Source organism: Budorcas taxicolor, chromosome 3 (genome assembly GCF_023091745.1).
Source record: "Budorcas taxicolor isolate Tak-1 chromosome 3, Takin1.1, whole genome shotgun sequence".
Taxonomy (NCBI): Eukaryota; Metazoa; Chordata; class Mammalia; order Artiodactyla; family Bovidae; genus Budorcas; species Budorcas taxicolor.
This window is the reverse complement of record NC_068912.1, coordinates 80,493,405-80,511,821: the sequence shown is the minus strand read 5'-3', so window position 1 is coordinate 80,511,821 and position 18,417 is coordinate 80,493,405. Positions and strand designations below refer to the sequence as shown.

At 47.9% G+C, this 18,417-nt stretch overlaps 1 protein-coding gene across 4 annotated transcripts in view; it reads right to left on the bottom strand.

Annotated features, from left to right (window-relative positions):
- Positions 1–18,417, bottom strand: part of JAK1 (Janus kinase 1) — a 133,257-nt gene that overhangs the window by 7,037 nt on the left and 107,803 nt on the right. For all 4 annotated transcript variants that reach the window (XM_052637252.1, XM_052637254.1, XM_052637253.1 and 1 more), the window contains exons 11-18: positions 16,978–17,164; positions 9,722–9,828; positions 6,574–6,717; positions 5,765–5,852; positions 5,191–5,318; positions 4,421–4,556; positions 2,541–2,692; positions 67–217 (exon numbers count right to left, since the gene is read on the bottom strand). In XM_052637252.1, the coding sequence (XP_052493212.1) occupies positions 67–217; positions 2,541–2,692; positions 4,421–4,556; positions 5,191–5,318; positions 5,765–5,852; positions 6,574–6,717; positions 9,722–9,828; positions 16,978–17,164 (1,093 nt within the window). The remainder of the gene's footprint in view (positions 1–66; positions 218–2,540; positions 2,693–4,420; positions 4,557–5,190; positions 5,319–5,764; positions 5,853–6,573; positions 6,718–9,721; positions 9,829–16,977; positions 17,165–18,417) is intronic.

The following is an 18,417-nucleotide window of genomic DNA, read 5'->3' as shown; positions in this document are numbered from 1 at the left end:
CTCCAAGCTGCCACCCCCTCCCCGGGCCCTGGCTGGTCTCGTTTAAACAACGTGAGGCAGCCTTACTCTGCTCCTCCAGCTTGTTGATGTCTCTCATGATGGCTCGGAAGAAGGGTCTCTGGTTGGGGTCGTAGTTCATGCAGCGGGTCATCAAGTCAGCTAGCTCCTTACAAGACGGAGTCACTGGCCTGCACCGGCTTTCGTAGAATCTCTCTTTCTGCAAAGAAGAGGACCACGTTGAAGAAACCAAAGGAGTGACCACCCACAAACCTTTTAACCCCAGGTCAGAAAGAGTTACCTAATAATCCCTAATTTAATTCCCAACAGCTCTGCTTTTTAAAGGTAGACTTCATAAATGTGAGTGCTACTGTTGCCTTTTTTTACAGCTGTGGAAAATCTTAGTCCTGATACAAAAATAGTCTGAATTCAAGGAAAATAGGCAGTATATACCACCCAGTCCCAAATAAGCTGTATTCCTGCAACAAAGTCATGCAACCTTCTGGAATATGACTTGGCAACATGTGTAGAAATCTTCAGATTTTTCAAACTCTTTGACTCATTAATTGCAAGTACTGAATGACTCACAAATAAGTCAGATATAAACAAAGATTTATGTTTAAAGATATTCCCTGCAGAATTAAATAGGACATTACAAATACGAAAACAATCTCAATACCAAGTATCTAATTTTAGTTAAATAAATTAGAATTTAATGAAACAATGAACTCTTACATCAATTTAATCATATAGGAAATTACAACATTAAATGAAAAAATAACGATTTAGCATGGTCCCAATTTTGTTTAAAAAATTGATACAAACAGACTGGAAGACAATTTGCCAAAGTGTTAAATATTAGTCAAGGGTGACTGGAATATAATGATTAATATTTTCTTTTTTAAAAACAGTTTTCTCTGTTTTCCAAATTCTCATCAAGTGGTTACTACTTTAAAATTTTGAAACAAATGATTGATTTATTTAAATCATTTTAAAAATTCAGTGAATTTACTACACTCCAGATTCTGGTCTGTAGCTGAATCTCAAGGGTACTGGTTTCTCTTGTGGTCCCTGTGGGTCCTGGTATGGGGTGGGGAGTTAGGCCCCAGAGGAGAGGAGGAAAAGGAAGAGAATTAAGGAGAGAATTAAGGAGCTGAGGGCTGCCCCTGCCTTGGAGTCTCTCTCTCTTCTAGGCTCCAGTGCAGACCTTTGCTTATCCTATCTCCATATTCTACTCAGCCCTGGGTAAACACAAGGTGCTCAAAAAATACTGACAGCAAATGGTATGCTGTTTTGTTTCCAAGGAAGTTAAAATTACTCCCAAAACTTCTGGCTGAAAATTCCAAATAGCAGATCTAAAGAGGTGCTGATTTCTCCATGGGTTTTAGCTTAACTCCTCTTGCCCAAGTCCTGCACCACGTTCATCTGTCAGAAGATTAACTGGGTAGAGGGTCTTCAGCCTCTTTGGTATCTCCCCCAAGCGCACCCTCCATGCAGAATCCCCACTGCCACTTCCTGGCTCTCACCACTGAGCACTGCAGGGGACTCCGTGCCCTGCCCTCTCCTCAGCCTGTCCATCCGACTACCATCCAAGTGCACCATGCCAGGGCCGGCCTCCAAACCCTTCACTGTCCCACATCACCCCTGGCATTCAGGGCCTCTACAAAACCTGACCTCACACAACCCTTCCCACCTGTTCACCTGTCATTCCTCTCCACACTCCAGGCAAATGGAACCACTTACTGCTTCCTGCAGACGACTGAAATGCCACCTTCCCCTGGACTTCGATCATTCCCTCCCAGCTACAAGTGATGCCTGCCCCGCTAAACACACAAGGCACATTCCAGAAAGCCAATCAGCGAGTCGGGATCAGTGGTCCTTCACTGTAACTGCTACTGCAGTATCCCTTTAGAGTCAGAAAGCTCTACTAGCTTTCTGCAAGTGAACAAGCAAGAGTTAGCCTTAAAGTTGTGCATCCTAGCTGAAATAACCCAGGCCATGAGCCACCTGCATCTCGGTTACCTGACCTGTAAAACAAGGGTAATGACACTACCCTACCCAACACGCATGGCTCTTTGGGTGACGGTTTCAGATCCTTACCGCTATTTTAGCCCAGCTCTCCTTCTAGACCCTAAGGTCACTAAGGACAGGTAAGGCCTGTGTCTCTTTCATTGTGAACCCCTAGCTTCAACTTAGGATAATGCCTGGTACCCAGGAGGGACTCAATAAATACCTGTGTGTTAATCTTGAGATGCTAGAATCAGTTCCTGAGCTCATGTTGTATACCTGGCACCCTACGTGCATTTGCTTAATTGTCATAACAACCCTGCAAAGTAGGTATTCTTTATCTCCATTTCATAGATGATGAATCCAGGCCCAAGGAAACTAACATGTGTGAGGTTACACAGCCAGTAAGCCTGCGGAGGAGAGTCAAACCTGTGACCGTCTCCTCCCACAGTGTGAGGTTTCTTGATAATTCCTGAGATGCCCCTGAGTGTTCAAGGGGCCCTCACTCAGCTCCCAACTGGAAAGCAGCTGCTTACCTCAATCAGCGTCTTGTCTTTCAAGGGGATCTCGCCATTGTAGCAGATTTCCCAGAGTGTGGTTCCAAAGCTCCACTTGTCAGCAGCCACACTCAGGTTCTTGGAGTCTTCAACACACTCGGGAGCGATCCAAGGGATTCGTTCTATGCACTCTGGAAAAGCCAAGAGGCGTTCACAGATCAGTGTCTGCAATACCTGGAGAGTGTATCACCGCCACTGCAGCAAGAACTGGAAGTTAACAAAGAAACGCCTTCAAGCAGTGTTCTCCAAACGTGGGCCGTGGCTGCACTGAGCCTGTGGAAAGCTTGTTAAAGTGGCAGTTCTCCAGGCCCCTCAGCCCTGGCCCTTCTGATGCACCTATCTGAGACAGGACCTGCAGATGTGCCTGTTTAACACAGACTCCCCAAGAGGGTGTGGGAGCCCATCTTCTGAAGCTTTGGCTTCAAAAACAGCACGGCACCCCCGAGTGGAGGAGGTCACATGGACAAAGGGTTGAGAAAGGGAAGGCCAGGGAGAAGAGGCTGACACACGCAGAGTGGGCACAGGCTAACCTCCCCGTCCCCCCACACTCTGCACCATCCAGTGTCACACTTCTTTAACGTGGGTTTTCTTTCATTTGAGAAAGAACAAAAGAAGTCACACATCTCTTGCACCCAGCTGCTGACCAAGACCAGTGAGCTGTTTGGACCGCCTGCCACGTTGACAGAAATGGCCCTCAACAAGCTCAGTGGCCTCCTGGAGCAGCCTCTCAGCCCCTGATACAAACAGGCAAGAAGCCACTCCTGAGCTGGGCAGTGATGCTCAGGCCTGCTGGCCCTTCTTCCCACCTTTTCACGTCCTTCCTCCTGACAGACAAGTGCAGGCCGGCCCTAGGACCATGTACCTACCATCACCTTGCTGCTGGCTCACCTCACTGGCCTATAAGGCCCAGATGAAACCCACCTCCTTGCTGAATCACTCTCTGGGGCCCCTGGATGTCGTCTCTCTCCTCTGAATGTTCACGCATTTTATTGGCCCCTCTCGCGGCATCCCCAGGCTTCTCTACTTGTTCTAGAGTCACCAGTGTCTGTGTCTCAGACCCTTGCTGAGAATAGGACCCCCGACAGGTTCAGGGCTGGGTCCATCTCAGGACTGCTGGACGATGGCCAGACAGCAAGTGTCAAAAGGTACCGAAGGATGCTCCCTGCTCGCCTTCCAAAGAATGGATGATTTGGGTCTTATTTGTGAGGCCTGTTCTTCATCCTGGTTTCCTTCCAAACTCAGTCTATTCCTTGACAGAATGACTGGGCAAAACTCTGAGTGCTGAAGATCACAGGCCATGGCAAGTTGGGGGCACCAGGCCCAGGGGTGCTCTGGGACCCCACGTGTGGCCTAGAGACACAGCACGGCGCTGCGTAGCGCTTCAGCTGCCGGGTCTGCCCACTCCTCTGGAGTCGTCGGCTCAGGATGACTCAAAGACAAGATGCCTCAGCAATGCTAAGGCACCTCCCCAAACTGCTCACTCACTACAGGGGATTTCAAAAGGAACACAGGGAGGACCCAGGGCCCGTTTCTCCTGACACCCATCTGACCACCCAGGACCCACAGCCTCCCTCTGAGCAAGGTGCCACCCCAGCACCTGAAACAAGCTCCTTCATCACAAGGACCAGATATGTCTTGGCCAAGTGGTTTCTTCTACTGCACTGACAGCTCCTTGAGATCACAGACCAACCCTCCCTCGCACAGCATCTCCTCCGCCACCAAGGGCTGGGCAGGATCAACAGACACCTTTTGCAGAAGTATGCTTTCTAAAAGGAGAGAGAACCCCAGCCGAGCCCCCTCCCCCAGTGGCCTGGACCTGCCTGCAGGGGGGCGGAGGCGGGGACAGAGGGGGAACGCACCTTGCCTGGAGAGCACAGTGATGGGGATGCCAGGGTCACTGAGCTTGATGAAGGGGCCGCACTCACTGTCGATGCCCTCACGGGCCAGAAGGAGGTTTTTGGTGCACACATTTCCATGGACCAGGTCTTTATCCTCCTGCGGAGCACAAACGCTGACTCGGCAGAAATGGCAGTGCTGCTGCCCTCCTTCCCAAGCCCCTCCTGTTTCCAGCCCTCAGGCCATAACCCACATTCCCCCAGCCCCAGCCAGACTGGGCAGCCAAGAGCTCCGACGGATGATCCGCGTGACTTGGGCACGTTCTATAACATCCCTCTGCTCTATTTCCCTCACCAAGGAAACAGGGATGACTGGGGGGGCGAGGAGTGGGGGGCAGGTGGGCAGGCTTCATAGGCTTTTGTGAGAATTAAAGTGTTGAGAGCCTAAAAACACATGCACGGCTGAAGCATCATAAGCATTCAATAAATGTGAGCTACTGTTGATCCCAACAGATTCATTCACTCATTCAGCAAGTATTGTAATATTTCTATTCTCACCATACAATGCAGTACCCAAGTCAGTCTTCTGAAGGGATAAAATTTCCCTCTAAGCAGGATCCATACGTAAGCACACAGAACAGCCCAAGATAGTGGTTTTCACTTTATACAGGCACACCTGTATAAAGGCACAGAGCCCGGGCCCTCCAGTCTGCTTGGTTAGTACCTCCTTCCTGCCGCCCCTACTAGGACATTCTGGTTCTTGGTTGAGACCACAGACATCAGAACATACTTACCAAGTAACTCAGGGCGCTGGCCAGCTGTTTGGCAACTTTAAACTTCCAGGGTGTGGTGAGGACGTCACTTTTCCGATGCATGAAGAGATCCAGGGGTCCCCCCTCCACAAACTCTTCCACCATGATATCTACAAACACAAAAACAGCCACATCTGCAACCTGACGTCCATCTGGGACAGCACCCTCCCTGATTCCCTCAAGAGAGCCCAGTTGAGTGACTGGTACTCAGCTTGACAGTGCAAGTGGCACAGCGCCTCAGAGTCGGACAGGCTTGGGCTCAGACCTATTCTGGGCTCCTTCTATTCTGACTCTCTGAGCAATGAGCTCAGCCCACCCACTCCCCACTTCCAGTGTGGGACCCAGAGCTGGCCAGAAGGAAACATTCAAGAAATCAGTGAAAAACGGATGAGACTTAGTTCCAGCTCCACTACTGGCTTAAGCAAGTGACCTGCTCAGCGCTTTGCATTCCTTGATTACAGAAAGAAAAGCAAGAAGCCTGGGCAACATGAAGCGGATGTCAGCTCCCAGTCATCTTCTCAGCAGCCACGCTCCCCTTCCAAAGAGACACACTTACTCTCCACGTCTCGGACACAGACCCCATAGAGGTACACGATGTGTTTATGGGAGACCTGCCTCATCATGCTGGCTGCCTCAAAGAAGGCCTGTGGGGAAACAGGACAAAGACATGTCAAGGGCAGGCCTCCACTGGCCTGACCCTAAAGTGGCTCAGCTGAGACGGAAGGCAGTGGATCCCAGGGAAGCTCACCACTGTCCTCATCCCAAGGCCTGGCCTCAACTGCCTGGAGGCACTGCCAAGCCTCTACTGTGAGGGTCACCTGGCTGGGACATAGGACTCAGGTAGAAAACCCCACAGGACACAGTGCTGGGCTGGTGGGCTAGGCTGGCGGCAACCTCCTCACTGGACATTCAAAGGTTGGGAAGCAACAGCGTTTGACACTATATTAGAATAAAAGGAAAACCAAGGCAGCAGACGTCTGCAAGACTCGGCTTTGTCTCTAACAGGATGTGGGATCGTGGGTCAGTCATTTCACTCCTCTGGGCTTTACTTTTCCAAACTCTGAGTGACAGCCTGGGCTGCATCAGGGCTTTTGAGACCACTCAGCTAGTGTCCAAGGCCCCACAGCCGCCATGTGGACCTCTAGGAAGGACACGGGAGAGAATGGGACAGACAGGGAGGGACAGGCCAAGGTCGGGGGACTGCTCGCTCCACCGTATCTGTACTCCCTCGCTTGTTAACCTAAGATTCTATTTGAAGAAAGGAATCTTGACTGGAAAACAGGCCAGAATGGGCAAAGGTTCCTCTCGGCCCACTATGCTCTACTGGCTGCAGAGATGGGGGAGGGTGATGAGGGTGACACTTGCCAGAGAAATGTCCCTGTGGCTGGGGTCTAAGACCTTCAGGATGACTTTTATTCTCTTCTCTTCAGAAGTCCCTTCGTCATCCTTGTAATCCGTGAGGGTCCCAGAGTAGATGTGTGTCCGCGTGCCTCTCCCAAGGTGCTCGCCCTGAAGGAGGGAGCGGGTGGTTAGTGTGACCCTCCCCGGGGCTGCAGTGATGCGGGTCTGAGTCCTCTGGGGTTGGGGGGTGGACACACACACTGCTCGGGTGGGACAACAGCAAAGGGGCCCCCGCAGCTCACACCTCTCGGGGCCTGGGCCTGTCAGGCCTCCAGAGGAAACAAAGAGCTACTTGTCCCAACACAGCGGAGGCACTTCCTGGGCCCCAGGAGACAATCCTCTCATTCTCTGAACAGCAACCTGCTGTGTCTCCCTCCAGGAACAGCCTGGGGCCAAAACCGCGACCTTTCGCACAACTTCCAACCATTAATAGCCACCAACGTTGTCCCCACCCTGGGCCTCCAGAGCAGGACTTGGCAGGAGGTTCCTCCACCCACAGGCTGGGGAATAGGAGAACAGGCCTGTGAGTCCTGGCCCCACTGCTTACTGGCCTTTGGGAGACTTTCTTTCATCACACTCAGTCTGCACCCATTTTCTGTAAATGGGTTAACAGTATACCTGTCTCCTAGGGTTGGTGTTAATTATCAAACGAAGAATTAGGTAGAAAAGTTCCTGGCACACAGTGAGTAGAAGTCAATCTGTTGGCCAATGTGTTTTGTCTAATCGCCCCCTCACACCTATTCATTTTCTACCCATCTGATACACAGGTACAGGTGTGCCGCTTTCAAATTAGCGATACAATTTGCACACACACATGCCCTAGCTCTCCCTAGAGGAAGGTTACTGATATGCAGAGGCAGACCCAGGAGGGACAGGCCTCAGTTTCCCCACATATGAAAAGGTACTAAAACCAAATGAGCAGCATGAGAACTAAATGAGATCATCTGCCCAAGGCCCTGAACATACAACGAACAATGATCTGTCTTTAAGGCCCTTTTAGCTTAAGCTTAGACTCTACCTGCAATGTGGGAGACCCAGGTTCGATCACTGGGTCAGGAAGATCCCCTGGAGAAGGAAATGGCAAACCACTCCAGTATTCTCGCCTAGAGAATTCCATGGACAGAGGAGCCTGGCGGGCTGCAGTCCATGAGGTCGCAGAGTCAGATATGGCTGAGCGACTAACACACACACACAGAGCTTAAGTTTTAATAATTCTGAATTAAATACTCTTACTATTTGGAATGAATCGAAACGTGAGTCACAAAACTCAGGCATTGTCAAGCTAATGATATTTACCCCACAAAACGTGTGTAACTGGGAGTTCTATCATTCTACTGATATATATTATCCTAGGATCTCCTCTAAATGCAGAAAAGGCTTTGTGGCTGACTCCCTAGGCTGATTTCTGTCTCTCTTAAGAATGTACACAATCGTTAATTTGGTATATTAATTTGCACAAATGCCACCATTTGTCATCTGTCACAGCAGAATGGTGGTACATCTGCCCTGTCTACTGTATCCTGGCAAGGCCCTGTGACTATTCATTAAAGCTGCATCTGTCATGAAGCGATTCATTAAGGTTATGGCAAGTTGTGTTCCCAGAACATCCTGTAAAAGCCATATGCTTTCAGAATAATTACTGTTCCCCCAGAAGCATTGCTTATTCTGGGGGCCAAGTCACAGCACTATGTGGTAAGGATTCCACAGCGCCTCCCCCCACGCTGCACCCTCTATCTTTGCTGACTGCTTGTCCATCCTCTGGGGCTCTGCTTTGATGCCACTTCCTCCAGGATGCCACTGCTATCCCAAGACCAGGCAGCATGGTTGTCTGACGGTCCCACATCCTGCCGTACCTCTCTACTTGGGACTTGTCTCCTGGTAGTTTAATTATCTACTCAAGATAGATAAGAATCTGCCTCCCCCACCGGACTGTGTGCCTGCTGAGGGTGGCGGTCATGCCTGGCAGAGGGAAGTGCTCAGTCACTCTTGGCTAAATAAACACTGGAGACACAGAGAATGGCCCAGAGGCCCAAGGGGAAGGAGAGAAGGAAGACCCTGGGTACACGTCAAGTTCCAGGAAGAAAAGAGGTTGGGGTGCTGCCCATCTCTGGACACAGCTCTGATACCCCGAGGGACAGAACAGTGAGATCTGCCCTCAGGAAAGCATTTACATAGTGAAGCAGGGCATTTGCCACTGTGGACTTCCACTCCCTCAAGACCTTCTCAATAATTTCACGAACTGATTTCAAAAAGCAGATGAACAACCCAGCCTCAGGCCTGCCACCCTTTGCCTGGTCCTCAACGAGTGAGCCCATGACTTGCCCTCCAGCACCTCCAAGGTGGGGTAGCCTCTCTGGGGCAGTAAGCGGCCTGCATAGATTTCCTTCCCTCCCAGGCTGCTGGCACGCTGGCTTAGTCTCCCCCTGTGTCAGTGGGATTAGGAGGGGGGTGCAGAACAGAAAGTGGGAGTTCCCCGGACCTCATACCCTACAAGGCCCAAGGGCAGCTATGAGGGAAACTGGGCCTGCCCAAGGCTGCAGACGCTGGGCCACAGCCCTCTGGAGGCTGGAACACTGGTCTGAGGGATCAGTTTCTTGGCACAGCTCTCTCCTTCAGCTCTGAACTGTGTGTCTCCTGCTCCCTCATTGTGCTCTAAGTGCCCTCAGCTTTGTTCCATCTGGAAATGTCATCAGAAAGCCCAGGACTGAAATTCAGAAGCACCTTGTCACAAAGCATGTTTTGGGGCCATGAGAGTCATCATGGCCCCTGTGGAGATAATCCCCTATGGAGATCTGTCAACATTCCCACCAAATTCTCCAACTACTTCTAGGGTTAGTCCCTACAACTATAGGAACCGGGAATGGAAGGTCTTTGTAGCCCTAGATAACCATTCAAAAACTGACTAAGCCATCTCTTTCAAGGAGAAAGTCTAGGGTGTATCAGCAAGGCCGGGTGGACAGCAGGGCGCCTGCTCGTTGACCAGCTTCACCTATGAAAGGGAAGTCCCCGTGTTCATCAGGGTCTCTGCAAACATGACTTTCTTCTCCCCAGGCTTCTCCACTGTGAGGAGGCAGGGCCAGGAATGGACCCAGGTATGGCAGCAATGACTCACTTGTGTAATATCTTTCTTGAGGATTCGATCGAAACTCAGCTGGCTCATGGGGTAGACAGGCTGCCACTCCTGGGCTTTCTTGGTGGCCACCAGCAGATTGGAGATTTCTATGGAAGAAAGAGAGAGAAGTCTGAGGGGAGCAGGGAAGGTCTAAGGTCCCAGTTGCCAACATCTTCTCGGCCATGGGCTTGCTCAACACATACATGTGCATTTGTTGGTTCTGTCACTCAACAAATATTTACTAAGTACTCGATTCCTGCCCTCCAGGAGCTCATCAGCAAGGCTAATAATAGAGCCAATGTGAATCAAATAATCAATCAAAACCTGTGCCGCTACTCTTAAAGGGCAGGCACTCCGGGGTTGATACAGCAGGATCTGTACTGGTAAGATAAGTCAGGGGAGGAAATGAAATGTTAGAAGCTGAGAACAGAAACTCTATAAGGTAGGGCCTGTGTCTATATTATTTCCTGCTCTGCCTTCACAGCCTGGTACACAGTAGGCACTCAGTAAACAGTTGTTAAACGTATGAATGAAGAACAGGGAGTAGGCTGAAGGATGAGAACTGAGGATTGAGGAAGCACATCAGGAGTGACAGGAACCAAAATAGAAGGGTTAAAAACCTAAGTTCCGTGAAGAACAGGGTGGGTGACCCAAAAAAGAAGGCTGTGCCAGAGGCTTTCTAGTTCCCAGCAGTGCCCAACAACAAGGAGTCATTTAGTGAACTGCTGGCTGAATGTTCAGATTTCAAGCAGACCATTCCCCAGATTCTACTGATTCCAATAACAAACTAGACCCCTTATAAAATCTGCTAACTCAGGGTCAGCACAGGTGGCTAACTGGGAATTTATAATCCATGCAAGTCACCATCCCACCGTGGAGCCACTCTAAATTCCAAGGTTATCGTGAGGGAAGAAAGCACCTTCCAGATCGGACCAGTCGTGAGAGTATTCATCCACTGTCCGTGAGCAATGGGCCAAGTGATTCAAATCCTCTATCCTGCCAGGCAGGATTTGTGTTTTTTTTCAGCTCACACTTTCTGACTACCTTCTCTGTGCCAGCCACTGTCCTAAAGAGTTTTATACACATTAGCTCCTGTCCTTATGACAATCCTATGAGATACATAGTATTCTTATCCCTTTATAGATCAGAAAACAGATTCAGAGCTATTAAATCATTTGCCCAAGGTCAGGCTCTGGATTCATGCTGCTTTCAGGACTGGCTCCAGACTCTTGCTTCCACAGCATGCCTGGCCCTAGTGGAAGGGGGTACAAATCTGGGAGCCAAAAGCTGGTTCAGATACAGGCTCCTCCGTTATCATACCTTGAGTTCCCCCGTTTTCAGAGTCTCCTCTCCTCCATTCTGTTATCCTGACTCTAATCCCCACTACCTGGGAAAAATCAGGTTCAAGCAGACAACTCTGGAGAAAAGACATGAATAAAGGGCCACCTGAATGGTGCCCAAGGGAAAGGTTTAGGCAGTGGAGCCGTTGAGGAAATCAGAGAAGAGAATGGGAACAGGGGCCGTTTGTGGGCTGATTATTAGCATGGCCACTTCAGAGAACATGGAACTAGGATCAAGAGTGGGGAAAGCTGTTAAACATCCAAGAACCTGTTTCCTCACTACAAAATGGGGCACACAGCTATGCTCCTCACTGGGGTGCTGTGAGGGATAAACGAGATGATGCTCGTGGAGGTCAATGCCTGGTGGGAGGTGACTGCCCCATAACTGGCAGCCCCTGTGACGATGAACGGCGTCACACCTGTCAGCACCTTCATCTGTGCTGTACCACCTGGTTCCTGCAGCTTTGGCAATGATCTGCTAAGTCCTCAGTGTCAGAGCTGAACCAGGCAGAAATCAAGCTCCAAGATTTGACTGCACGGATGAGAACATGGGAGAATCGGTGGTGACTGGTCAACAGTTCCCCGTCTCTTAACACGGTCACCCTCAGACTTGGAGAGGGGCAGCAGCACTGGGCAAGGCACGAGAGGTAGACTTTCTTGACTATCACACTCATTCTGAGGGGCCGCCTGATTTTATTTATTCCATGAAGTTTCTTGGGTGCCTTTCAGTGTGAAACCTAGGCTGGGGTCTGGCCATCGGAAGCCAGGGCTCAGAAGGGCTGAGGCGCTGAGAAACACCAAATGACACTCTCTTCAGTTTTCACAATTGCGCCACTTCCCTAATTTGCAGGTGGCAGAGGAAAGACAGAGGCTTCTGAGGGCCTACGTGGAAAAGCCACCCACATACCGCAGAGTCTCACTCTACCCCCCACAGCACCCATCCCCAAGGTCAGGAGAACTGACTCTCACCCCAGAGTCTTGGGCTGGTAACTGCACTTGTAACTCTGCAGAGGGTGTGATACAGGGGAAAGATCACTGCGGTTGGAGTCAGAAAACATGAGTTCAAATTCCCATGCCTCCTCTAACTACCTAAGCAATCTTGGGTTAAGTATAATGGATAACAATATACTATGGATTATTATGAAGATTAAACAACTTAAACCATGAAAGAACCTCAAACGGTGCCTGGCAAACTTCAGAATTACTCACGTGATAATAGATGGCAGCAGCCATTATCATCACCATTATTATTCCCTGCTACTCTCAGAGACCAGTTGTGTGATTTTGAACAAGCCAGTGAACATCTCTGATTCTCAATTTCCTCATATTTATAATAGCTACAAAGAGCTAACTTAAAGATGCAGATAAACTGCTTGGGATTAGTAGGTACACACCAACGTGGTAGCTACCACTGTAACGATTCACTCGACAGACATGAGGGAGCGCCCATTCTGTGCTGGGGGCTGCCTCTCCCATGCATCATCATGCTGGGACCCAGATCCTGCCTTAAGCGTTTATAATCAAGTGGAGAGACAAACACTGAACATCACATTCAGCGCAGTGCTCCAGAAGCCCCAGCAGAAGCCGAGAGGAGGGTTCAGGCCTGTTCCTGTGCCTCTCCTGCCGCAGCCGCCAGTCTCCAGCAAGGGTGGCAGTTGCACCAGCGGCCTCCCAGCAAATTCCAGCAGAGAAACCACATCCCCGTCTCCAGCCCGTGCCGCCACCCTGCCTCCCGGGCCTGCGGCTCTCCATTTCCTCAGCCTCGGCCTGCACCCACTAATCCCGAGGAAAGCGAAAACGGCCTCTCATATCTAGAAGGAGAGATTATGCGAGTGAATAGGGTTGCTGGGCTCTAAGGTTAGAGTTCACCCTGAGGTCTCACAGTCAAGTGGCAGATGTGTTTTTACCTTTGCAGGGTATCTTCAAGCACAAAAACAAAGGCTGCAAGTTACACCCTCAGGCTGGCAGGAAACCCTATCTGATCAACAAGCACCCAAGTCCTTCCTCTTTCACCAAGTTCAATGACACTGCCTTGCTAGGAGACCAAAAAGCGATTCAAACATCAAGCACCCAGGCCCCTTTTTGTGTTGGTATTGCTTCCTCTGCCCATCACGAACGTAAAGACTCACAGACACACTCCATTAAAACACAGACTAGAGAGCTCTTCAAGAAAATCAGAGATACCAAAGGAACATTTCATGCAAAGATGAGCACCATAAAGGACAGAAATGGTATGGAATAAGCAGACGCAGAAGATATTAAGAAGAGGTGGCAAGAATACACAGGAGAACTATACAAAAAAAGATCTTCATGACCCAGATAACCAAGACAAAAACCGCATGATCATCTTAATAGATGCAGAAAAAGCATTTGATAAAATTCAACATCCATTCAAAACGGACAGAGAGGGAACATATCTCAGTAAAGCATGGAAACAACCTAAACGTCCACTGACAGATGAATGGATAAAGAAGATGTGCAATACAGAGAAACATATATAAATATACACACACATACAATGTATGTCTGATACACACATACACAATGAAACATTATTCAGTCATAAAAAGTACGAAGTAACGCCATTTGCAGCAACATGGATGGACATAGCGATGATCAGACCAAGTGAAGTAAGTCAGACAGAGAAGAAAAAAACCATACGATCACTTACATATGGAACGAACTTATTCCTAAAACAGAAACAGACTCACAAACACAGAAAACAAACTTATCGTTACCAAAAATGAAATGGAGTGCACGTCAGGATACATTAGGAATTGAAATTAGCAGATACAAACTGCTATATATAAAAATAGGTAAACAAAGTCCTACTGTATACCACATGGCACTATATTAAGCATCTTGTACTAAACTATAATGGAAAAGAATCTGAAAAAATATACAGATATGTGAATCACTTTGCTGTACATCAGAAATATAACACTGTAATTCAATTTCAAAAAAAGAGCAAGGGGATATATGTATATGTATGACTGGTCCATTTTGCAATGCAGAGGCTAATACAGCATTGTAAAGCAAATTTACAACAAAAATTAATAATAAAAGTGGCCAAGTTCCTCGCCTCTTCTATCCATTTCACTCCGTGATCTACCCATGACTCCTCACTGCCTGCACAATAAAGTCCCAGTTCCACGGAGTGGCAAACAAAGACTCCGATGACCCTGAGTCTGCACTAGTCGCCTCCTCCTTCCTTCTTTCAAAGTGCACTGAACACATTTAGTTCAGTTCAGTTCAGTTGCTCATTCGAGTCTGACTCTTTGCAACCCCACAAACCACAGCACACCAAGCCTCCCTGTCCATCACCAACTCCCGAAGCCTACCCAAACTGGTGTCCACTGAGTCGGTGATGCCATCCAACCATCTCATCCTCTGTCGTCCCCTTCTCCTCCTGCCCTCAATCTTTCCCAGCATCAAGGTCTTTTCAAATGAGTCAACTCTTCGCATCAGGTGGCCAAATTATTGGAGTTTCAGCTTCAACATTAGTTCTTCCAATGAACACCCAGGACTGATCTTTAAGATGGACTGGCTGGATCTCCTTGCAGTCCAAGGGACTCTCAAGAGTCTTCTCCAACACCACAGTTCAAAAGCATCAATTTTTTGGTGCTCAGCTTTCTTACAGTCCAACTCTCACATCCATACACGACCACAGGAAAAACTATAGCCTTGACTAGACGGACCTTTGCTGACAAAGTAATGTCTCTGCTTTTGAATATGCTATCTAGGTTGGTCATAACTTTCCTTCCAAGGAGTAAGCATCTTTTAATTTCATGGCTGCAGTCACCATCTGCAGTGATTCTGGAGCCCCCAAAATAACGTCAACCACTGTTTCCCCATCTATTTGCCATGAAGTGATGGGACCAGATGCCATGATCTTCGTTTTCTGAATGTTGAGCTTTAAGTCAACTTTTTCACTCTCCTCTTTCACTTTCATCAAGAGGCTCTTTAGTTGTTCTTCACTTTCTGCCTTAAGGATGTGTCATCTGCATATCTGAGGTTATTGATATTTCTCCCAGCAATCTTGATTCCAGCTTGTGCTTCTTCTAGCCTTGCGTTTCTCATGATGTACTCTGCATAGAAGTTAAATAAGCAGGGTGACAATATACAGCCTTGACGTACTCCTTTTCTTATTTGGAACCAGTCTGTTTTTCCATGTCCAGTTCTAAGTGTTGCTTCCTGACCTGCATACAGGTTTCTCAAGAGGCAGGTCAGATGGTCTGGTATTCCCATCTCTTTCAGAATTTTCCAGTTTATTGTGATCCACACAGTCAAAGGTTTTGGCATAGTCAATAAAGCAGAAATAGATGTTTTTCTGGAACTCTCTTGCTTTTTCCATGATCCAGCAGATGTTGGCAATTTGATCTCTGGTTCCTCAACCTTTTCTAAATCCAGCTTGAATATGTGGAAGTTCATGGTTCATGTATTGCTGAAGCCTGGCTTGGAGAATTTTGAGCATTACTTTACTAGCACATGAAATGCGTACAATTGTGCGATAGTTTGAACATTCTTTGGCATTGCCTTTCTTTGGGATTGGAATGAAAACTGACCTTTTCCAATCCTGTGGCCACTGAAAAAGTGGCCACTCCAAATTTGGAGTTTTCCAAATTTGCTGGCAAACTGAGTGCAGCACTTTCACAGCATCATCTTTTAGGATTTGAAATAGCTCACCTGGGATTCTATCACCTCCACTAGCTTTGTTCGTAGTGATGCTTTCTAAGGCCCACTTGACTTCACATTCCAGGATGTCTGGCTCTAGATGAGTGATCACACCATAGTGATTATCTGGGTCATGAAGATCTTTTTTGTACAGTTCATCTGTGTATTCTTGCCACCTCTTCTTAATATCTTCTGCTTCTGTTAGGTCCATACCATTTCTGTCCTTTATTGAGCCCATCTTTGCATGAAATGTTCCCTTGGTATCTCTAATTTTCTTGAACAGATCTCTAGTCTTTCCCATTCTATTGTTTTCCTCTATTTCTTTCAACTGATCACTGAGAAAGGCTTTCTTATCTCTCCTTGCTATTCTCTGGAACTCTGAATTCAAATGGGTATATCTTTCCTTTTCTCGTTTGCTTTTTGCTTCTCTTCTTTTCACAGCTATTTGTAAGTCCTCCTCAGACAGCCATTTTGCTTTTTTGCATTTCTTTTTCTTTGAGATGGTCTTGATCCCTGTCTCCTGTACAATGTCACGAACACATTAGCCCTCTACTGCTTTTCTGAAGTGTCTACATCTGCTTTCTGCTTTGCCCTGCACATGTGTGCTGGGAATTCCTTTAGCTAACCAGCAACACTGTTCACTATCCAACACTTGGCTCAAGATCCACCTCCTCTGTGTAGCCATCCACACCATGTGACTCAGGGATCTTGACGGTCCTCTCCTCTGAAACCCCAGGGCCTAATATGTGTGTGTGTATTACGCTGATGATCATATGCTACAGCGGCCTCATTTACCTGTAACATTTGTTTGTATTACACTGGAGTCCCTTGGGGCACAGGGATTGAGTTGTGTGCATTTCTCTGTGCCTCTAACATAATCCTTGGCCCACAGAAGATGTGCCAGGACAGTTTCTCAGACTGACAGATAAACCACTGACAGGGGAACTCTCAGGATATTTTATTGAAAGGAAGAAAAAAAATTCTTGCTTACTAATCCTAAACATGCCTCTTTCTGCAGCTTAACTGAGACACTGAGAAAAGGTGTATGTCTTTTCTACAGAAAATGCTGACACCCGAGGAATAGGATCTGAACCAGGGACAGACATGTAACAAAACTCAATGAAAAACACCTAGAAGTGGCGGAAGGACCATTTTCTTCAAAGCGCCCAGCACCTTTCGGTTGGCCTAGGTCTCGGAGCATGGCGAGGGGATGCAGCCTGCCTCTGGCTCGGAGAGACTGACCTCGGGGCTTGGGCTGGCAGCAGCGCTTCAGCACAAAGCTGATGTTGTCCGTGCGCAGGATCTGCTTCTTTAGGTGGCTCATGAGGTCCCCAAGGCTTGGGAAGCTGCGGTCCGAGCCATGCAGGCTGTAGCGGCCCTTCTGCACCTCAATCTGAAAGTTCTTGAACTGTTTCTGGATACCCAGCACCTGCCATTTAGGAAAATGATCAGAAAGAATTTGTTTTAAAAGGGGTCAGGCAAACCTCTCCTGGGTATGTATGATGTTAACAATAGGAGAAGCCAGGTGGAGGGCAAACAGAAGCTCCATATTATCTCCATAACATTTCTGTAAATCTATTTATTTAGAAATGAAAAGCTTATTATATATAAATGAAATAACATCTAATAAAGGTAAATATTATCTAATAATATATAATATTATCTAATAATAATAATATTAGAAATATCAGAAATAATATCTAATAAGGGAGATCCAGGAGAAGGTGCTGACAAATGGGAGTTACTAATAACACCAGGGAAACAGTCTCACACAGCAGTGACTTCCACAAGAGCATCACTTCATTTTGGCACTCAGAATGAACTCCATGAAAACACTGACCTCAGCACCATGGCTATAGTTATGAGGCAAGGTGCATGTGAAAAAGCAAGCACTTTATAGGGGCTTTCTTGGTGGCTCAGAGGTGAAGAATCCACCTGCAATGTGGGAGACCTGGGTTGGGAAGATCCTCTGGAGGAAGGCATGGCAATTGACTCAAGTATTCTTGCCTGGAGAATCCCCATGGACAAGAGGAGCATGGCTGGCTACAGTCTATGGGATCACAAAGAGTCCGACACGACTAAGCATAGCACAGCAAGCACTTCAAAGAGGTTGGCAAATATTATTACATATGAAGTAAGTATTACAGCAAAATGTATCCAGGAACTCCCTCAAACTGAGCTCTTCTAAGAACCTGTGGGGACGTGGGAGACAGCTGTCTGGTCTCGTTTCTGGGTTGCATGGTGCCCCAGAGAGGAAGTACAGCAGAAGCTTTCCTTCATGAGAACTTTTGTACAAAGAATACTATTTTAGTGGTTTGAATGAGGGCCAGAAAGATCTGCTTATGGTGTAAACTAAGACAAGATATTTAACATCTTGATGCCTCAGTTTCTTCATCTGTACAATGGGGATAATGCAACTTATCTTAAAGGGCTATAGTAAGGCTTAAATGGGAATAAACAGGTAAAGTGCTCAGCACAATGTCAGCTGAGCTGAAGCGAACACTAGGAGTGACCGCATCTCTGATTCCTGTTTTCCTCAGGTAACCTGAGACCAGGTAGACGATGGGACTGAATCACTGACATTCTCGGTACAGCCCAGGTCAATTCCACCTCCAGGGATTGAATGCAGAAGAAAGGAATCCTGCCAAGCAACCGGCCAGCCAGGTGCTGAGCCACTGCACC